This window comes from Meriones unguiculatus, chromosome X (assembly GCF_030254825.1).
Source record: "Meriones unguiculatus strain TT.TT164.6M chromosome X, Bangor_MerUng_6.1, whole genome shotgun sequence".
Taxonomy (NCBI): domain Eukaryota; kingdom Metazoa; phylum Chordata; class Mammalia; order Rodentia; family Muridae; genus Meriones; species Meriones unguiculatus.
In genome coordinates this window covers 18,153,667-18,177,084 of record NC_083369.1, presented here as the reverse complement: position 1 = coordinate 18,177,084, position 23,418 = coordinate 18,153,667, and the positions used below count along the sequence as shown (strand labels likewise).

General features: G+C 39.8%; 1 protein-coding gene across 3 annotated transcripts in view; it reads right to left on the bottom strand.

Annotated features, from left to right (window-relative positions):
- The window catches only part of Hdac8 (histone deacetylase 8), a 208,230-nt gene that overhangs the window by 125,774 nt on the left and 59,038 nt on the right, over positions 1 to 23,418 (bottom strand). For all 3 annotated transcript variants that reach the window (XM_060375393.1, XM_021662855.2, XM_060375392.1), the window contains exons 5-7: positions 16,284 to 16,396; positions 12,724 to 12,801; positions 11,455 to 11,563 (exon numbers count right to left, since the gene is read on the bottom strand). In XM_060375393.1, coding sequence (XP_060231376.1) covers positions 11,455 to 11,563; positions 12,724 to 12,801; positions 16,284 to 16,396 — 300 coding nt within the window. The remainder of the gene's footprint in view (positions 1 to 11,454; positions 11,564 to 12,723; positions 12,802 to 16,283; positions 16,397 to 23,418) is intronic.

Genomic DNA, 23,418 nt, shown 5'->3' with positions numbered 1-23,418 from the left:
TATAAAATAAAAACCAAACCTTAAACTCCCCAAACCCACCCACCAACCAACAGCTTCACATTCTTTTAATTTTCTTTTAATATGATATAGTTTTGTAGCACTTTAAAGGGATATTTTTCCTCTCATTGCTGAATCCATTACATGAAAACAGACTCTAATTGGCATCTCTCTCTAGCTGGCCTTGTAGTAATTCTACTCATTAATTACATTTCACCTTGGCAACAGAAAGGGCTGCATATTATTTTTAGTGTATTATTTCTTATCTCTTGCTCTACCTCTTAGAACTAAGGCCATTCTCATTCGCTCACACAAGAGAAAGTGAGTCAGACAGAATTAAAGGACCATACTAGTGGCCCAGAGTGAGTCGTCAGAGCTAGAATTAGTATATAAATTCCAATTTGAATCCAATGCATCATCACTAAGTCCCATGGTTCTAAGGTTCTTTTCATTTTGAAAGGCCAGACCACCCAACAAGCAGTATAGATATTATCTGGGCAGGTGGTAAGGCTGGGCAGAGAGGCAGGTCTGGAAGAACACTGAAAGGAGATGAATCCCAAGGCTTGCTGTGTTAATAGCTCTTTATGTGTTCTCAGATAGGTCATTTCAGTCTCTGTAACCACCAGGAGTGCCCATGGTGCAAATTACATTCAGCTTTGTGTCATTTGGTTTAAACGTATGTCCCCTCAGCCCCATTGCAACCTCCGCAGCGCCTAGTTCAGGGACAACGTGGCACCAAGCCCGAAGTGCCTGGATCCAGTCAGTGTGTGTGTGTGTGTGTATGTGTGTGTGTGTGTGTGTGTGTGTGTGTAAATCAATACAGATCACTTTGTTATTTGAGCCTTGTTTTCTGTCTCTATAAAATAAGAATAACACTAAGAGGTTTTTTTTTTGTTGTTGTTCTTTTTTTTGTGGAGATGAAATGATACAACATGTTTTTAGTGTCTTCTCCCAGCACCAGGCACACAGCAAGCACTACATAATGCTGAATGAATAAACGAACGGGCTTAAGTCAGGCCCTTCGAGTGCTATGTTAATTCTTCAAGCCCACTAGGATACTGTCGAGTTCAGCACAGTGACTTCCTGAGTAGTACTCTAATGGTCCCCAAAGGCAGAGAGAAATTTCATAGTGTCACTGCCTGGTTATACCTGTTCTGGGAATACAGTAACTCATTTTCCAGTGCTGCCAATCTACTACCTTTCACCAAACACAAAATTCAGTTTAAGAGGGGGCAGAAACACAAGTGCCTTTCTGTTATATAGGGGTTGGAAGAGTATATTATTAAAATTGAAACCAACTTCTCTGATTTCTTAGGCAAAAAATCAGATTGGATGCCAAAGAGCTATTTGGCCTTTGCAGACGCTGTATAGTGATGCCCTTGGGGAAACGGGGAGAGCTGGAGCCATTCCAAACTGTAGTTGAAACATCGGTGTGTATATTTACTGCTCATGCTTATGTGCTCCACACTTGTTTCTATTCTCTAGCTAAGCCTTGAAGAATTCACAATTTACCCAGAGCCCAGCTTAATTCACGTATGGTAAAATATAGGCAGCTATCTCTGCTTCTCATTTCCTAATCATATTTCTTCCTGCCCTATAAAGCCTCTTTTTCAATGCAATTGCACTGCTTTTCAAACTTACATGGACAATAATGACTTGTTAACAATAAACATGCCCCTAGCCCTTCCCTCACCCTCTTTTACTCAGGAGGGCCTCACTTAGATTCAAAGGCGAAATCCTGCCATATAGTTAGCACCTGCTGTAGCTCGTCACAATATAATATCCTCTCCCAGATGATTACAAGTCTGTGCAATGCTGTCACACAATGAGGTGTGCAAGAAAGAGTTTGGGGATTGATTTTCATCATTAACTTGATATTGCATGGTTTTGTTGGACTTAAAAAGAAATGCACTTTTATTACTTTTAAGTACTGCACATAGAGTAACTCCAACTTATCATATTTTGGCAGTTATTTTTCTGGGGCAGGATGTATTTTAAACATATCTACGCTGGAGTGTCTGGTGGATCATTTAGGATCAGTGTCCTGTTGCCTGATGAAATCCAGATCACTTCAATGAAATCCAGATGGGGAAACTGGGTCTCTGGCAATGGCTGCCAGATCTTCTCCATATGAAATCTCCCTAGTCTGTATGCAAATTCAAAACTCCATATCCTGAAAATCCCAAACCAATCAAGTGGCGCTCAGCTTCTTAGTTACTGGACTAAACACAGGGAAGCGATTCATTCTTCCCTGAGGAAATAAGCATTTCTTACATACATCTATCTTGGCACAAAAAGGGCTGGCTAAGCAAATTAATAGTGTAAACAGGATTGCACTGGGGAATGTTTGTCCTACTTAGGAGAATAAACTTTTTATGCACTTTGTGCACATCCACTTACATACAAATAATTGATATGCTAATTACAAATGATTCTTAAAACCCCTTCCCTGAGGTGCTGTTCTATGCTGTTAGTCTATTTTGAATTACTAGCATGTTCAATGCTTGAAAGTAATAAAAATGCATTTAAAATATTCCACGATTCAGACTGGCTTTTCTCTAATTAGGTTGAGTTAGTGAGGCTTGCCTATATTTAAATAGGATAGATATTTTTCTACCCCACCCCTCATACATTTAAGATGCCCCCATTTCTCCACATTTCCCCTCCTCAGGATTCTACTGAGCTGGTCCACACAAACCCCTTCACCTCCAACTCCCACAGAACTGCTCTCCCAGCATCTCCAGGCAAATACTACCCTTTTCTCTGGCACTCCCCCATTCCCTTCCCCCACTCACTTGCTCACTTATCTGGTTAGTTGATAGGTTTTTTGTTTGTTTGTTTGTTTTTTGTTTTTTTTTTTTCAGTAGCAGTGGTTATGGCTTTTTCCTGATAGTATAATAGGCAACAGTGCATGCAGACAAAGGTCCACCCAAACTCAGCACCAGCCTTCTTTATCAGGTGGTGGATTCTACCTTTAACTGAACCCCTGTAGTCAACAGAATTCAGCTCATGCATTAAAGCAGCTGCTAGGCATAGGGCAGCATTAGGTGTAGCCATTCAAAGCCTTAACATTTTTGTACAGCCTAAACAGTTTTCCTAGGCTGGACTCAAGGGGCAGGGTATCAGCTAAAGACTAACGGAAGGGTAGAATTACAATGAAAGTAGGAGGCACATGGTAGAGAGAGCAGTGGAGAGGGAGCAGTGTGAATTTTGACATTGAAACATCCTACTGAGCACAGATCTAGTCATGTTTGGGATCCTTTTCAGAGAAGCTCCACGTTAAAGGGCATGATTACCAAGATTTCCATTTAGGACAAAGTCTTCCTGCCTCTCGGTAGTTCAGAATATGCTCTAACATCAGAACCTATTGAACTGTTTGTTGCCAAAGAATTGGGTTACTTTCTCCAGGGGCAGGAATCAGTTACCACTAAGAGGAGAACAGGGAAAATGTGTACAAGAGTGGCACAGTGACACTCTCACCCCAGAATCCCAGAACACTGGCCTCCTTAATTTAAATGGTAAAAGAAAAATCACCTGTGAAGACTCCTCTGCTTCACAGGGTGGGGTTAGCTACTTGGTGAAGTTCGGATGAGAGGAGAAGGAAATGAAAATGGCATTGCCCCTCTAACCACATGCATTCTAGGCCCTAAGGACTAGGTAGGGGAAACTACCAGTTCTTGCTACAGCTTCATACAAGTCTTCTAAACATGCATGGTTAGCTTCCTGGCTCAGAACAACTTAGATAATGAAGCACAGGATCCCTCCCTCCAAATTATCCTACATTGTGAAGCTCTTAAAGCCTTTTGAATTTAATATTTTAAAAGACACATCAAGCCAGGAAGAATAAATGAACGGCCCACTCTGGCCTCATTTCCACCTGTGGCTAACATTATCGGTGAATTTAATTAGTGTCTGACTCATCTATTTTGCAGAAACAATAGCCAATTTTACATCTGCTACACTACAGAGAGGCAGGATAGAAGTTTATCAAATCGAACAAAAGAATGTAATAAAAATACCTTACTTAAAGAGGGCCAAGTTCCAGATGCAAGGCTTACAGAATGAATTGGCAGCTTTTGTTACCTTTATCACTGGACCAAAGTCACTAGTGATTATCCAGGCAGTGTAGCTGTGACCCGAATGAACAGAGAGGTAGGATAATTGTGTGATTATTTGCCAGTTTCTGCCAGTTCTCCAATTGTAATGAAAATGGAGATGAAGATGAAGGTAAGTCTATGTAATTATTTGAACTCAAATATAAATTCGAGAAGAGTTCATCCCTTTTCATCAAACTAAAGAGAATTTAAAAAATTCGTACTGCCTAAAATATTTATATATGCATATCTGTGTGATACATGGCTGTTGCCACATCATGAAACCCAAAGGAGTAAATGATAACTGCTGGGTTCCCTTTCACTGATGATCTACCTATTTCCAAATTTCAATAATACAGAGGGCCAAGTGCCAAATACAAGTCCAAGTGGAAGGTATTTTCTAGTTGACCTGTCATTATAATGAAAGAAAAACCTATCCTCATTAAAAGATCTCTTCTTTAAATATTAACATTAAAAGTCAATATTGAAGGAAAAACACTTCCATTAAATCTCCCTTAGAGATATCTTTTGCTTTTCATTTTATTCAGTAGGTTACTGATGACTAGTTTGCACTGTGGATGGAGAATTTCTACCCTGTATGTACATATGGCCTCCTGCCAGAACCAAGAGGTGCCAGAAGTTCTAGCATACAAAATGCATAAAAGTAAACAATCTTTCATAATAGTAGTCTAAAAAGTGGCTCAGAAAAAGGATGTACTTCCCTAGAAAGACCTCTATAAAATGACAGGTGACACCACTCACCTTCCACAGTAGGAAGGTGATGAAGGGAAAGTCAGGACATGAAGGGAAAGTTGAACTCAGAGTTTCCATGTTCAAACTTGAATCAAGAATTCCATATCTAAGAAGTAAATTGTGGGAACATTTATTCTTGTTTTCTGCCCATAAAATTACAAATTAAATCTTGAAGATTAAGAGATTCTTTTCAGCTAAAATCTCAGCTGCACATTCACAATACAATAGACTGTATATTGGAAAGGTCATATGACCATTTGCATAAAGCTAAATGGCTTATTTCTTGAAATGCTTTCTCTAATCTCCTAAAATAAAGTTTTCCAAGAAATCTTAGGGATGGTATCTTTTCACTGTGTGTAACAATTAAATTTCACACTTCCATGGGATACTTTAGAGACAACATAGTCAATGGCTAATGAAAGACAGAGGTTCAAAGTCTGGCTTCTGGGTTTGGTTCATGTCCTTAGGAGGCCAGCTGTTTGCTGAGGAAAGGCAGAAGGAGGGGTGGATCTGGGGGAGAGGGGAGGTAGGGAGTAGAGACTAGGATAAGGGAAGGGATGGAAAACTGCAGTTAGAATGAAATATATGAGAGAATTAAAAAATGGGACCAAAAAAAAAAAAAAAAAACCCTAAAGTATGACCTTGGGAAAGTCAATTCTTTCTCAGTTTTCCTCCTTATAAAATGAGAACAATCATGTCCACTTTTATAGAGTGTAGAAAGTCACAAAGATCAAATGATGCAATGCATACTTTTAGAGCTACTCCTGTCCCAGGTGAGTGCACTTCTAGAACCCAAGCAGCAGGTTATACAGGGTTCTACTTTATTTCCTGTCCCAGTGCCCAGTGTAGTATCTGTTCTACAGTAGAAGATATATTTTTGTAGAATAAATGAATAAAATAGTTTCTTCATACTTAAACATGGACACACACCCAAAATAGAAATACATGTCAGATGTTAAGCACAGCACCTAGACACACAGGTAGCGTCTCCACTCCTCCTCATCCTTCATGATAACTAATGTTTCATAAACTATGCAAAATGAGGAGCTGCTCAGTTCTTTTGCAGGAACAACAGATTGGCTTTGTAGAGGTAAATTTTGATCCTAGACTTACAGGAACTAACAATATGTTAAAACAATAAGGACTTCTAGTTCTGAGGTGACGCTCATGTCAGAGGATAGGTCTTGTGCTATAAACACATACTGTAAAGACACTATATTAAGAATCAGTGTTGTGGTTTTTTTCCTGTACTTTGTTGGATGTGAGTGACATTTGAGTATAGATATGCAAAACATTCCACCAAGAATAAAACTCTAGGGTTAAATACAGTATTCCTTTAACGAACTTGCTGTTGTCCTAAAGAAAGTACTGTGTAGGTTGGCTGCTCTGTCTAGGCCAGTAACAGAACCACAAATGTTCTTGAAAAGCAGGTGATAAGCTCTAAAAAAATAACTTAAAGCTAGGTGGTGGTGTCTCACACCTTTAATCCCAGCACTCAGGAGGCAGAGGCAGATGGATCTCTGTGAGTGAGTTTGAGACCAGTCTGGTCTACAGAGAGAAACCCAACAAAACCAAACCAAACCACCACCACCACCAACCCCATTAGCTAACCAACCAAACAAAAACCCATTAATCTGATTTCCCAACACTGCAAAAAAGTTTAAATTAAAATAGAAAAGTATAAATGGAAAGAGGTAAAAACATTAAGCTGAGGTAGAGCAGCTGGAAAGATGGTTCTTGCAGAGGACCAGAGTTCAGTTCCTAGCACCCATGTCAGACAACATCCCAACAACCCGTAACTCCAGCTCCAGAGGATTCAACATCTTCTGGCCTCCACAGGCATCTGCAATCATGTGCACATACCCATATACATGTATACACGCAATTAGAAATAAAAATAAATCTTTAAAAAAGATTACGAGTTTAAAAATTCATTCAAGTCTCTGAGTGATTGGATTTTTCTTTAGATCAGTGGTCTTTGATTGAGACCAGGGTTTTTGAGTTACATAATAAAAGCCACAGGACATAGGACCAATTATGGGTAGATATTTATTTAATGAATAACATAAAAACCATACTTCACTGGAATAAGAATATTTCTCAGAATAGGTTGACATTTCTCTTTAGCAAAATATTCATACATGGGCACAGGCCATTACTGAATGAGAACTGCAGTTTAAGTCGCCTTAATGGAAAATCTGCTCAACAGTGTCTTCTTTTGATGATGTATTTATGCAGTATCCGTGTTTATCTCAAAGCTGAGCAGTTGAATATTCTTAATAAAACATTTTTTTTCCTTTGAGACAGGGTCTCATGTAGTTCAGGATGGCCTCAGACTCTCTGTGTAGCGAAGGAAAACTTGAATTCCTATCCTACTGTCCATACAAGTGCTAGGATGACACCTATATGTAATGTGCCACCACACCTGCCTTATGCAGTGCTGAAGACAAAATCCAAGGCTTCATGTACACAGGCAGGCAAGCGCTGCCAATTGACCTTTATCTGCAGTCCTAAAATTGTAACTTATTTTTTGAAACGTTTTACTGTGGACTTCAGTACATGCACCCACACATATTATAAGTACACATATTATAAGTATATTATAGTTTTTCTATTAGACAAGCAGATATTGTCATGAGGAATGATTGCTGGTTCTTAGGGGTGCAAAATGACAGGATACAAACTAAGAAAAACTAGCACAACTCTGAATTTATTTATGCATATGTTATGGCCGTTCACAGTAGGCAAGCAGTTGGCTCACCCTGCCATTACTAGTTATCAAAACCTACTTTGTCAAAAGAAGTACTTGTTTTTGTCCTTCTCTTGTACAGTTCTTGACTGTGACTGCTCCCAAAGTCATCAACATACATAGCAGTTTAGGCAACTGGCAAATTGTTTTTAAGAGAATTTTGCATCATATTCACATATAGTTAGAGATCAAGCAGGTTAAATACAGGCAGAGCAGTACCTCCTTGTGTGTGTGTGTGTGTGTGTGTGTGTATGGAGAGAGAGAGAGAGAGAGAGAGCAGCGTTTCATGTATGTTTGGCAAGTGCTCTACCATGAAGCCATACCTCCAGCTTTATTTGCATTTTTAGATGACAGTGCTTAATATTTTTTTTCTCCAAACTTTGTGAGTATGGGATGGGATTGTGTCCCAGGTTGCCGGTGATTTTAGTGGAATTATTATTTTGGCTTATATAAAATCTCTATACTGGAGCCACAAGCTTCCATTTGAGGAAGAGACATGCTGATATGAGTAATGCTACTACTATTCCTTTATGTTGGTTGATAAAGGGCTTTACTTACAATGCCAACTCTACTGGTACCCATAAAACTTACAGGAAGCTTGTGTAAATCAAGGACCTGTGCCTTTAATGTCAAATGACCAAGGGATAGCAAATATGAAACTGTCATTTCCAAAAAAACTAAAGTTTTTTTTGCTATTATTAGAAAATATTCATGTGCTATTTCCATATCGAGTCTATTATAAGAAAAATTTCTAAATAAGGGGGGGGAGACAAAGATGGCAAAGTGTTATAGGAAAGGGCAATTTTTCTTAAAAAGAAAGAGAAGAAAGAAACAGAGGGAAATGAGAAAAAGGGAGAAGAAAAGAGAGTGCAGAAAGAATGCAAACAGTTTCAGTGAATCTCACAGAGAAAATCAGCCCAGGAACAAACTAGCAACTGAGTGAGAGACAACCCAGAATCTGAGCATCACCCACGTGACCCAGTAATAAGCTGCTTTCCATCTCTGTAGTGAGGGCTGAGCCAGAGAACCAGTGGGCTTACAGAACAAAACAGGTGGAAAGGACACAGCAGACAGGTTTCCCAAAGGTCTGCCATTCCTTTGTCAAGTTTCTTGTGAGGTAGGCAGATGGGTCAGCTTAACAATGGCTAAGTGTAAGGGACTCTAGTTTCAAACCATGTTAGGTAGAAGCACTCAGAGGGTAATTACCAGGGCCGAGAGGCATGTTTACTAGGACTGCTAAAACTTAGCAAAGCTATTTAGATGTCAGAGATTGTTTTGTCTTCTCTGTACTGCTTTCCCCCTTGTGCTCTACTGTCTGACCACCCGACAGCCAAGAAGCTGAAACTCCAACCTTTGCCAAGTCTGACGTCCATCAAAGGAAATGCCTACTTCTTGTAGGATTGGGGGGGAGGGGGGGAGAGATTGCACCAAAACCTCATGGAGAGGCTTTAAAAAAATAGAAAAAAAAAGTCTCTTTCCTGTTACAGGAATGTCAGGTTTAAGTCAACAATGGAGGGGCAGGCATTTGGCATAGGAAGACTTCTGACATCCATGTGGTGAGAGGCACCTCAACAGACTTGACTTCTGAAGAAAAAGTAAGGGAAACAATCACTGTGGTTCTCATGAAAACCTGGAGCCTTGTTATTCTGGGTGATTACTGCCTGCTCTGCAATCCCCAGATGTAGAAACTCATGAGTATCTGGTTCTTTAGTCAGCAAGCGAGAAGATTCTTCAATGAATGCTAGTCTGCTATCAGTCTATCAGGATGTCTGTGGTAGAATAGATTGTGTGAAGAAAAATCATATGTAATCTTGGGGCTATATTTACTTTTAAAATGCTTCTAATTATGTTTAATAGCAAGGCTATTTTAAACATGAATTGCCATGACATTAACTTTCTAAAAAATAATTTATAAGGAACTGGTGTACATAAAATAAAAATAAAATATGGGGGGGAGAGACATTTTTTTATGACTGAAGGATAAATAGTAGCCTTCTTTCAGGAGATCCTCAAGTCTGTACGTAATATTCATGTTTTTTTCCTAGGCAGAGAAATGCCAAGCTGATGGAGGATAAGGGAAAATCTCAGGAGGCTTTATGATTGGCAGGTGATTCAATAGGGGCATGTGTAAGGTGATCCACTTAGAGAGAGCCAGATATTCCAAACTATACTTGCAGGCCGGTAAATGATGATCTTTCACTTAAGACCCAGCAAGGAGCTCTAAGAAAACCTGAAGACAGTGCCCTGAAGAGAACAACTTAGTGTCCTGCTATGGAGAGAAAAAAAAAAAAAAAGGCCAACAAAATGTTGGGCACTGTCAGGAAGGAGATTAAAAGACAAAATAATTTTCCTTTTACAGAGAACCACAGGACATCTTCATTGGTAATGTTACATAAGCAGTTCTGATCTGCACATCTCAAGGACAGAACAAAGCCTAAGGGTAACAAAGAAGGGCAATTAAACCATCAGTGGCAGGCTCAATTTTTTTTTTTCTAGACTAACAATGTAGAGTTATCCTAGGGACACGATGAAGACCATGAGGAGGCTGGCTAGTGATGCTGAGTGGCTGCAAGGTGACTTACCTCACCAAGTCTCTCGAGCTAAGAGGCACCCTTTGAAGTTTTATTTTTCATATAGTTCTACTTTGTTTACACAACTGCCAGTGATGGTGGCCAGTGCAGACAAGCTCCTCTGGGAAGTCCCTTTTTTCCACCAGCAATTGGGAGAAATGTGAGCTGGGTGGGGGTAGGGATTAAAAATGTTTCCATCCGCACTGCTTACCTTCAGTGAGCTTGACTCATGGACTTCTCGTTAGATTTACCTAGTCCACTGCCACTGTCAGCAGTAAAACTGTACCTGATCAATCTTAATTTTTACGAATATGAGTTTAACATCCCTCCATTCTGTACGACTCTCAACCCCAATAGTCTACAAACTAAACTGTCTGCCTGTGTATGTGTATGTAGGTAATTTGATTCTTAACTCTGGGCTAAAATGAAATTTGGGCTGGGGAGGAATGTAGTTTAGTGTATACAGAGCCCTGGATTCTATCTCCAGCACAGGAAACATACTCCCTCCTCTCCAAATCCCCCTCTCCTACTCTTTCTAGGCATTCTGACTACACATTTAACTGTGTATAAGTAAAACACAATAATGAATGATAAATAATTAACATCAACTCTAATATTCATGTGAATAAAGGAAAGCACAGGTCTCCATGAGAAAAAATCAGAAACATACCCAGGTGGACTGCTGAAGCGAAACATATGCAAGAAAGTACCAGTGAAGGGATTCTTCAGGACAGCTTTAAAGCTTTTATTCTGTAGGGGAGGAGAAGAGGGAGGGAGGGCAGGATTGGGAGGAGATGAGGGAGGGGGTCACAGCTGGGATACAAAGTGAATAAACTGTAATAAAAGAAATTTTAAAAAGCTTTTTTTTCCCTGGGATGGTCTTTATCACACTGTAGAACAGGTTAGGTCAAACCTAAACTATTGTCTCTGGTCCAGCTGTTTAGTGCTCTCCAAGAGCGTACAACTACTAGATAAAATAAGCATAGTAAGTAGTATTTAAAAGCTAAGTGAGCTGGGCATATGGTACACACACCTTTAATTCCAGCAGTTGAAAGACAAGAGGCAGGCAGATCTCTGTTAGTTTGAGGTCAGCCTGGTCTACATACAGGGTTCCAGGACAGCCAGGGCTATATAGAGAGACCATGCCTCAAAAAAGGGGGGGGGTCTGTGAGCATACAGTGGTTTTCTTTTTCAAATAGTTCCTTGAAAGCAAGAATTGTGAGATTGAGAAACACGGCACCCTTCATAGATCATATATCTCCCTGTGACCAGTTCAGTGTTACTGCCATACCTTTCACAGATGTGATAGTACTTCTCATCCTGTATGCCATCCTGAATGGGCACATTGACACTGTAGTATCGTCCTTTCCCCAGGCCAACATCAGACATGTCACCTGTTCCTGTAACAGACAGAAACAGTCTTTAAGAACATGAGCACTAGAAAACACAAAGGACTGTCCAAGAGCAATTCAGAACAGCAAAATGGCCACTCAGGAAAACAATTTTGTATTCTTGGTTTTTCATAAGGAGATGAAACTATGAAAAATAATCTAGAGAAATAATAATTACAAATGATGTTGGGGAAAACAATAAGGAAATTGAAAAATACTAATTTACATCTTACTGGATGAAATAAAATAACAAGGGCTAATATTACATGTCGCTTGCAGTTATCAGAACTACATGTAGTATGTGATAAAATTGTAAGTGGTCTGTCTGTCAACAGGCCATAAAAGTCACCTGGAATTAAAAAATAGAATTCTTTGTCATTGCCTTTGTCATTGTCATTGGAAGTGATATGTGTTAAAATTTTGCGTAGCATAGCACAAATAAAGTGTTACCAGCATAGAAATATATAAAAATAAGATATAAAAACATGTAAAAGAAAACAGGGAACAAGTCAGGAGCCTGCCACAGAGGGCCTCTGAAAGGCTCTGCCCTGCAGGGTATCAAAGCAGATGCTGAGACTTATGGCCAACCTTTGGGCAGAGTGCAGGGAATATTGTGAAAAAAGTGGGAAATAGTTAAGACCTGGAGAGGATAGGAGCTCCACAAGGACAGCAACAGAACCAAAAAATCTGGGCACAGGGGTCTTTTCTGAGACTGATATTCCAACCAAGGACCGCTCATGGAGATAACCTAGAACCCCTGCACAGAGGTAGCCCATGGCAGTTCAGTGTCCAAGTAGGTTCCCTAGTAATGGGAATAGGAACTGTGTCTGACATGAACCTGATTGGCCTGCTCTTTGATCACCTCCCCCTGGGGTGGGGGGAGCAGCCTTACCAGGCCACAGAGGAAGACAATGCAGCCACTCCTGATGAGACCCAATTGACTAGGATCAGAAGGAAGGAAAGGAAGACCTCCTTTATTAGTGGACTGGGGACGGACATGCGTGGAGAAAGGAGAAGAAAGGAGGGATTGGGAGGGGAGGAGGGAGCTACAGGGGGGATACAAAGTGAATAAAGTGCAATTAATAAAAATTTTTTAAAAAGTTTAAAAACATGTAAAAGATTTCTAGTATCTAGACATGTATTGGATGGGGAGCATGCTGTTGACTTGCCTGGAAAAAATCCTGGAGAGAATTTGTGCAGGGACACAGTCATAACTTTGGGTGTAAAACTGAAGGCATCTTGTACACCTACCAGAGAGAAACATCAAAAGGATCATGTCAGATATGCAACTCCTGTTTTCAACACCTGAAAAATCTAACAAGTAGCTATGGGAAGAAAGTGAGAAAGGCAGCTGTAATAGATAATGAACAGAGAAATGAAAGAACACAAACTTGGTTTCTGATTGCAGCAATTACTGAGCTTCCCTTTTCCAAGCAATAGGATGCCCGGGTTCTATTATAAAAGGTAGGAAAGGGCAAGAGCCCAGAACCAAGGCTCTCTCCACAGGCCTGAGTAGAGAAAAGTGGCACCAAGCCAGGAAAGGTTCATGGTCTGTTTTGCTTGAGCGTTTCTTGTTAGATTCTTGAGTCTCTTTTCAAAGAACTATAATATGGTTAATTCTTTAAAATATAACCAACAAATCAGTGATTAGGCTTTATTTAGTTAAAACTTAATGATGAGGTGCCTTTCTATAATACAGATTTGGTTATAAAAGTAGTAACCTGAAGTCTCACAAGCAGTAAGCAACTTACATTACATCTTTCTGCTGAAAAATAGTCACGCCTGTTCTTCAACAGCTTCCTCATAGTAAGATGTTGCATTCTGTTTATTTATTTACTAAAACAAACGTTTGTATTTTGGAACCTCTTAAAGGAAGTGACAGAAATACAATTAAATTCTTGAAACTCAGGTTAGTAATAAAACTTTAAAGGAACTTGCTGTTCCCCAACTTCAAACTGGTTCGGTGTGTGCCCAGAGTAGGGGACACCTTCAGTTGTTAATAGCAGCTTTAAAACCATTTTAAAGCCTGGAGGAAGATTGAGGGAAGTTTTTGTGGACAGATGTCTTCTTTGCTCTTAAACAGCCAGAAAATGACTAGATGCCTGGGAGATAAAAGCTCAAATTTAAAGTAACCCTCAAAAGCCATCACTTATGCGTTGGCCATGCTGCTCAGTGCTTCCCCTTTCCTCCCAGGATCTCACAGTCATACTCAGACACTCGGAAATGGAAGGGCTGTTAGCAAATCCAGGCACTGCACTCCTTTATATTTCAAACAAAGATATTGTCACTGTGTTGACTTAAATGTATTTAAGTCTTTATTAGAGGCCAACAGAGACCTTAAAAAAATATGAACTCTATTTGTATATAACAGGTATGTTTGAATTTCCCAAGCCCTGTGTTTTGCCCTAGGGATGTGGTTAAAACCAGTTAAAGACTCCAGGGAGAAAGCATGAACTAAACAAAATAAAATAAATGAAAATACCATTTCAATGGAGAGAGAAGTAAGTTCTAAACAAGGGCACTTTATGAAAATGTTAATGATTTATCCATCCAGAAAAGTAGCAATTTACATTTCCACCAATCCTGTATGCAAATTCCTGTTTTCTCTTGTGATGACTAATACTGGCAGTTAGTATTTCTTTTATATCTTAGGCAGAAGCTGAATTTCTCTTACTATTAGGGTATTGAGCAACATTTCATGTGTTCAATGGCTGTTTGTCGCAAAGGAAATGCTATCAGGCATGGTTTTAAAAAAATCCTACTTTAAAAGGGGCATAGTCAGAGGGGCAGGGGATGTGGAGTTGGTATGAGAGAGGAGTGAGGTTAGGTAAGGAAAGGTGAGAGTGGGTAGGAGTGGCCAGTGAAGCCACCACAGGATGCTAGTGGTAGAATCATGGGAGATTTAAAATAAAGCAAATGTGGATGAGTGTGGGGGTAGGGCAGAGGTCGCTGGATGGGAGGTGATGAAGAGGGGAAATAAAGTGAAATGAAACACACCGTAAAAGTTGGCTGAAACAGGAAACCCTAAATGGTGTAGAAATAGCACTGCAAATGGGGAGAATGGTTTCAGGTGACAGTCTTATTTCATTTTTCCATGATTCGGCAGAGTTGGTTCTATTTTTGAACTCTGGTACTAATACTCGGAATTCCATCAGCGTTTGTTCATTCATGATAAAATATTGGAGTGAGCTGCTACTGTATGAACAGTACTGACAAAGATGAATAGTACAAAACAATACAGCATGAAACAGTGATTAGTGATAGGAACTATACAGGGCCTCAGCAACACGAGAGTCCTCTTGGGCTGGAGTGATTAGCATAATCCATGGCTGCTGGGACTTGAACGAATAGGCTGAATCTCGGGCTGCTGTGAGGCTGGAGGCAGCTCAAGTAAGGAAAAGGGAAGCAACGTCAAGGAGGTGAGATTAGAGAGATATGTCCGGAAGACTGAGACGTGCTTATTGAAGAGAAAAGTGGCAAGAGATTGTTAGAAAAGATGAGGACAGGCCTGTCTGAGGCCTTGAAAGGTAAAAGGTCTACCTTTCCATAAACAACACAGTCTCATGGGGTGGTCTGTGACATAACTGAGATGCTTTTACAGTGTAGACTGTATGTCTGGCCTACTTCCTCTGCGTAGCTGATACCTGTGGCATAGCAATCTGCGCTTAAAGCAAACTCCCCCAGGTCACCCAGATGCACAGTCATGTATGAGAACCATTTCTCTAGGCTACAGGTCATCAAAGTACGTGTGGCTACAGAGTCAACATCCTTGACGCGAAACTACATATGGACTCTGAACACATTTACTTATACACATACACATACACATACGTATATGTACTGTACAATCTTGTTAAAAAAAAAAACGCACTGGATGGTGGTGGCACAAGCCTTTAATCCCAGCATTTGGGAGGCAGAGGCAGGCGGATCTCTGTGAGTTTGAGAGTGAGTCTACAGAGCAAGTTCTAGGACAGCCAGCCAAGGCTACATAGAAAAATCCCTCTGTAGAAAAACCAAAAATGAAAATAAAAATGAAAGCCCATTCTTAGCTCACTGGTCATATGAAAATAAAGCCTTGTGACATGTTGCCACTTGTTATGGGCAATGAAGAGGCTTTGAATGTTTTAAATCAAGGCTGTGTACCACCCTGGCAAGTAGTGAGAAATTCAGTGAGCAAGGTTCTCAGTGTGGTATGATGTTTGTTTTTAACCCTTTTCTGTTCTCTTTAATTCTTTGTTTCTAGCAATACACTCCTATCCCAAGATTATATATGTTGGTTCCACAAAGAAAGTGATCACTCCCTGAATTGGTAGCCTATTGGTGAAAACTGCAAAATGTCAGTCCTTCTAACTTGAAAGAAACAACGACAAGAAAAGAGAAGACCATCACCTCTAACCCCAGTTTCCCTAGAACCCGTTCACAGGGCTCCAAAGTGATTTCTGGACAGTGGAGTAAACACTAAGCAAGATTTCCCCATTCTTCCCATTCTCTACTATAAAGTTTAGCTTCGGGAGACAGGAGAGGAAATGACAGGAGCCTGCCTGGCTTAGGCAGCAGAAAGGAACTGCATTAGTCAGAGGAATCTACGTACCACCTTCTTCAGAAATGACAATTAGGAAAATTTCAATTGCATTAGGCATTTCTCCTTTTATTAGTTGCCTAGAAGTACCTTTACTGATCAAAACCTGCTGTCCTCATAGAAAAGCATCTTTGAAACTGAAGTACTTACCATCTCCATGGTGCAGATCCAAATCCACATAGAGAATACGGTCAAATTTCCGTTGCAATCGTAATATTCCCAGGACAGCATCATTGAGATAACAAAAACCAGATGCTTCATCTCTGCAAGAAAACAAGTTGCTACAGCCAACAACTGAAAAGCAGTCCAAGGGAATCTTTACAGCCAAGCATCTAACCTTTGAGATCTAGTCCCATAAAGTCTCCCTTCTTTTAAGAGAAGCAAAAATTCACCTATGAGGATTATATAGTAAATGGCCCAGAATGATGAGAGAATGTATTTTGATAAAGTAAATGTATAGAATTATTGGTAACATTTTCTTACAATTCCAGAGGTTTCGAAGCATTATATTATTATTAACTATATTGAATAAGACAACCTTTCTCAGGCAATTAGGGGATCTTTTTAAACAAACAAACAAACAAACAAACAAACATAAAACCTTGTAGTCCCACTTATTCCTCTCTAAGGAAGAAAAGACCTAGGTGGAGCCTTAAATACAGTTTTACAGAAGATGGACATTGGATTCTGTATACTGACTCTGACACAACCCACAAATTGGTTATTTTTTTATTTTAGTATGCATTGACACTTGTTACTTATAAAAACTGAGTGCAGAATAGACAAATATATAACCTTTTGGGCACATTAATGTGGCTGCTTCTCTATGAATGTAATTTTGCAATAAGGAGTTAAAAAAGCCTTTGCTAAAGGTATTTTGCTTCACAAAAACCACTGTCACCGATTTCACTGAGTCCTGTAACATTTTCGTATTGCATCACTTTATCCTCACATCAACATTACTTGTTCTTTTATTGAGCCTTGCTGATTAGATATATAAGAGTATATTAGAACTTAGGACTTAAAGTATCATTCCAAGTACCACAGTTTCTTTTGCTTCCACAGATATTTCAAACAGTCAGTCCCTCCCCCCATATCTGTTTGCCATGAGATTTTTATTTGAAACAAAATTCTTAGACATGGCCATTTCAAATGGCATCATTGCTACTTTCTAGTGCCTACATAATGCAAAAACTTCATGAAATCTCTTTCCAATGAGACTTCGTATGCTGAACTGCTTCACAGGCTAAATTGATGAGACAGGTACAATGGTGAGCAGGAAATTGGTAAAAACATCACTGGACACTGCCTGTACATCACTGAGGGGAGCACAGCAATTGATCTAGCTAAAGAATAGCTTGCCAATAGATACACAACAGGGAAGAGACCAAGGAAAGAAAGGACGAATTCAACCATGAATTCTCTGTGAGAATTAAATGTGTAGCGTTGAGTGTTCTTGCATATGCATACTACATGCTAGTTCTGAAAGATCACATTTTATAAATCTACTGTCTTAGTGCATAATAAAAGTCAATGTGTTATCCTAATGATCATCTAACACTAAGTGCTAGGTGAAAAAGAGGAAAGAGAAGATGGTCATGAACGATGGCCGTATCAACAATTCTGAAAGTTCTATGTTTTCTGTGGGAGTGTGCAATCTTTTCCTACTTCTAGATGGGATTACCAAATTAGAAATCCCAAATGTCATAAATAGGTGGCATACATGTGTAATCCCAACACTCAGTAGGCAGACACAGAATCCTAAGTTGCAGGCCAGCATGGGTTATTCAGCAAAACCCTGTCTCATAAAACCAAGGGTCAGGGATAAAGCTCAGAGGTAGAACAATAACTAGCATATACAAAGATCTGGGTCTGATTCCCAGCATTAAAACAACAAGTATGCAAGCAAGCTCTGAGATGAGGGGGGGGTTATTCTCATTGACTTATATAAATAAATACACATTAGATAAGATTGCTAAAATTCCCACAAAATAAGGAAACTGAACTTTCAGGGCTTCCAAAGTACTTTAAAGTAATATCCAAAAACCTATCCAAGTGCCAAGTGTGGTGGTTGCATGGCTTTAATCCCAGCGCTTGGTAGGCAGAAGCAGGGAGATCTTTTTGACTTCAAGGTCAGCCTGGGCTACCCAGCAAAGCTAGCCATGACTACATGGTGGGACTGTATATTTTTAAAAAATGCAAGTACTTTAAGAATTCAAGATCATATAATTTATGTAAATTTTTAATAATTAAGGCCAATTTAATAATTTACTAACTTATTAAAATCAGTTATATCTTATTTATCAGTGTTAGGTATAATATACAGGAGCATCTTTAGTTTACTTAGATATGTTCTTCCCAAACCTTTGATAAGTTAATAGAATGAATCAGCTAACATTACTTCTACTAAAGGCTTAAGAGGATGCAAAAGGCACATTTGTTTAACCAAGTTGAACCATTATTATTGCAAACTTTAATTCAAGTGTAATTGTTTTATATTCTATCAGCTTAAGATAATTTGCAAGACCATAAGGTAACTGAAAACTCTAGCTGATGCCTAATTTAATTATTTCTAAGGAAATGTTGAAGCATTAGCACAGAATGATGGATATATATATATAGTATATGTATATACTTCTTGTTTGTGCATGTACATATACATGTATGGTGTATTCATGTGTTTATGTGTAGACACATGCACGTGGGTGCACATACATGCAGTTGCATGTGAAGGCCAGGGGTTCATGTTGAGTGTCTCCCTCAGTCTCTCTCCTTCTTATTTACTGAAGTAGGGTCTCTTGCTGAACTTAGAGCTCACAGATGCAGCTACTCTAGCTGGCCAGCTTGCCCCAGGACTCCCCTGTCACCACCTCCCAAGCACTGGGATTATAGGCAGGCCAACAAACCTGCTTAGCTTTTATATTGATGCTGGCGATCCAAATTCTGGTCCTCATGCTTAGGCAGTAAGCATTTTTTTCCACTGACCATCTCCCTAGCATGTATTTTTATAAGTTACAGGAAGCTATATATGTGTATGTTAAAGGATGTGTTCTTTTTGGCACTGAGAGAGGGAAGTTGTACCATAAAGGATATATGTGGATACAGAAAGTTGTAGAGTGTTCACAAAATAATTTTATTTGTTTAGGTCAAAGCTGGCTAAATTTGGGGGGTGTGATTTATAAAATTTCTGACAAGAACTTTTATTTCATGCATATTGATGAACAACTAATTTTGTTATTTCTGTGTTTAAAAGACTAACAATTTTGGATTCTTAGTCTATTCTTACAAGCCGGAAATGGCTTGCTTTACCTTCTGGAAAATCTTCCTAGATTATGAGGATTCTGTATCTTTCCAGAATTATCTTTCACAGTTTCCTCCTTTTTAATTTTACTGGCCTCACCTATTGTAAGGAAGCCCTCTTCTTGGGGATATGTTCCTATATTCCTCAATTACTTAAGAAAGCAATGTCTTCTTGCTTGGAAAGGAGCAAATTGTCTTTACAGTCACTTCAATGCTTATATAGAAAATATTTAACTGTTACCTGAGTAGAACAGAGAGCCAATCATGATTTTTTTAATTCTTTATTAAGTACACTTTATTTACTTTGTATCCCCCCTGTGGTTCCCTCCCTCCTCCCGTCCCAATCCCTCCCTTCCTCCACCCTCTGTGTGCATGCCCCTCCCCAAGTCCACTGATAGGGGAGGTCTCCTTTTCCTTCCTTCTTTTTTTTTTTTCAATGCAGTTTATTCAGGAACATTGAACAATCCTCGGACCCCGGGGAAAGCCAGCCCACAGCTTAAATAGCCTCTGGGTAGCCTTCCTTCTGATCCTAGTCAGTTAGGCCTCATCAGGAGTGGCTGGCTGCATTGTCTTCTTCTGTGGCCTGGTAATGTTGCTTCTCCCTCGGGGAGGTAATTAAAGAGCAGGCCAATCAGTTCATGTCAGAGACAGTCCCTGTTCCTATTACTATGGAACCCACTTGGATACTGAGCTGCCATGGGCTACATCTGTGCAGGGGTCTTAGGTTATCTCCATGCATAGTCTTTGGCTGGAGTATCAGTCTCAGGAAAGACCCCTGTGCTCAGATGTTTTGGTTCTGTTGCTCTCCTTGTGGAGTTCCTGTCCTCTCCAGCTCTTACTGTTTCCCACTTCTTTCATAAGATTCCCTGCACTCTGCCCAAAGGTTGCCTATAAGGCTCAGCATCTGCATTGATATTTTTTAATAGCCCATCATCGTATCTTCATCAAGTCTCAGAGGGCCCATGAAAAACATCACAAAGGAGTTTTTGTTTTACCTCATAAGAGATGCACCTATGACTGTAAGCTTTGTATGGTGTCACTATTGCAGTATTAGAGAGGTAGAGTTGTCAATTCAGAAGTACTTATTTGCCTCTCTTTTTTTAATTAAATCTTTATTTTTATATTAATTACAGTTGATTCTCTTTGTATCCCAGTTATAGCCCCCTTCCTCATCCCCTCCCAATCCACCCTCCCTCCCTCATCTCCTCCCATGCCCCTCTTCAAGTCCACGGATAGGGGAGGTTCTCCTCCCCTTCCATCTAACCCTAACTTATCAGGTCTCATCAGAACTGGCTGCATTGTCCTCCTCTGTGGCCTGGCAAGGCTGCTACCCCATTAGGGGAAGGTGATCAAAGAGGCAGCCACTGAGTTCATGTCAGAGACAGTCCATGTTCACACCACTACTAAGGAACCCACTTGAATACTGAGCTGCCATGGGCTACATCTGAGCAGGGATTCTAGGTTATATCCATGCCTGGTCCTTGGTTGGACTATCAGTCTCAGAAAAGACCCCTTTGCCCAGATATTTTGGTTCTGTTGCTCTCCTTGTGGAGCTCCTGTCCTCTCCAGGTCTTACTATCTTCCCCTTCTTTCCTAAGATTCCCTGCACTGTTTATTTGCCTCTCTTAGGTTAAATGGTAAAATGTTATCATTATAAAATTTTCAGAAACTGGACGCTGTATGAGATCATCCATGTCTCCACCAGCCTTGATATGTTTCTATTTTTCAGCTTGCTGCTTTGTCAAATGTTAGACATCTAGAGGACTATAGCCCTTAGCCATCTGTGAGGACTACATGACAAGACCCTTAGTGGGTTCCTGAAACTCTGGAACGTAAAAAACACTATATGTATTATGTTTCATGTATATATGTATGTATACACATACCATGCTTTCTGTATATATATTTATACATATATATTTGATATAGAGCTATGATAAAATACAAATTACAAGTGAGCTACAATAAAAGATCATCAATGATAACAAAATGGAACATTGAGAAAAGTGCACTATAATAAAAGTTACATGAATGTAGTCTTGTTCTCTGTCTCTCCACATATATTTTAAACCCCAGGCCTATCAACACATGTGGAGACCAGAAGAGGGTATCATATCCCCTGGAACTGCCCTGTGGGTAAGGAACTAGCATCTAGGTCCTTTGGAAGAGCAGCCAGTACTCTTAACCACTTTACCATCTTTCCAGCCTCTCTCTAAATATATTAATGTCCTAGACTGATCATGATTGGTCATGAGGAACTGAAACTGAGGAATGTAAAATCATAGTTGGGGATTTGTCTTAGTTATGGTTTCTGTTGCTGTGATAAAACACCATAAGCAAAAGCAACTTGTAGTTCATCTTCTAGGAAAGTCAGGGCAAAACATGGAGGCAGGAGCTGATGCAGAGGCCACGGAGGAGTGCTGCTTAGTGGCTTGCTCCCTCAGTACTGCTCAGCCTGCTTTCTTATAGAACCCAGGACCAACTTCCCAGGGGTGGTGCCACTTAAAATTGGCTGGGCCCTACAGAGGACAATCTGGTGGGGGCATTTTCTTTCAACTGAGACTTCCTGTAGGTTGTGTCAAGTTGACAAACACTAGCCAGCACAGGGACCGAATGCAAAGTATTTTCACTCAAATTTTCAGAAGTTTTTTTTTTTTTTTTAATTAAATGTGAACATGATCTTATCTGTGCTTCTTGGGTCTTCTTAGTCATTTTTAACTGAAGATTCATATAATTTGCCTAATACAAATGTTTAAGGTATTATTGAATCTATTTTTCTTCCCTGAAATATTCTGGGTCTAATCTAACTAAATGCTTGATACATTCATTTTACAGTGGATCCCAATTTTTTATGGTATTTCTGAGTCTTTTTCCTATAAAGATGATGTTCATACATTATTATAAATTAGGGACAATACCCCGTCTTCTTTGAAAAGAGTTTAATCATTATGTTTACAATCTTTTGGAATGGCTTTTATCTTGCTTTGCATGCCACCGAAACAACATCTCCTTGTCAGTTACATTATTATTCTCATAATGAACTCTCATCAGGTTTTTCCCTTTTGAAAATGAGCAGTAATAAGGTAAGGACAGCTATTGTAAGGCTTTTGTCATCTACAGATTACCTTTTATGTTTCCCTTCAGTGCTTCCCTGAAAATACCTACCACCAGATATAAGCTAGAGGGCTTTCACCTCAACAAAATACCCTCTGAGAGCTCTGACAGCCTCATGGGAAAGAACTGTGCTGGGTACATTTGTGTACAAGGTTCTTTTATTATGTGGGACTGAGGATTGGCCCTAGGGCCTTATGCATGCTAGGAAGATGCTCTACTACTGAGCTATAGCCCCAGCCTGGTTTACTTTTTCCCTCCCTCCCCTTTCTTTATTTTTTGACAGAACCTACATCCTTGCATGTGTGAGACAAGTACTTTAGGACTGAGAAGCACCCCTAGTCCTGATTGACCAAGTTAAAACAAGTTTGAAGTAACACTAGTGAAGAGTGAACTTAAGCTGAGATTTTTGAAAACTAGTTGAAAAGCAGTTAAGTTAAGAACACTCCTAACTCAAGCCTGAGCAGCATAACAATTACTCATATATTCATACAGACTCCACGCCCCTCAATGAGCTGATGAGGGATGATCAGGAGTTCTGTTAATCTATCTATCTAGAAAGGTACGGTCTCACTATATAGCATGGCTGGCCTAGAACTCAGTATATAAACGAGGCTGGCCTTGAATTTGTGGCAGTCCTGCCTCTGTCTCCTGAGGGCTAGGATTTATAATCAAGAGCCACCACATCTTGCTTACCACTTGCTATTTTTCCAGGGCTTGCTCTTGTTCAAGCTTAGCCATATTAGTACATGCATACCGGTATATCATTGAGGATTTGATCTGTGTTTCCCCGATGACTGATGCCGGACAGCTTTTCAGGTTCTTGTTGGCCCTTTGTGTCTGCCGTCTCTGTGTGTGTGTGATTTTTAAAAGA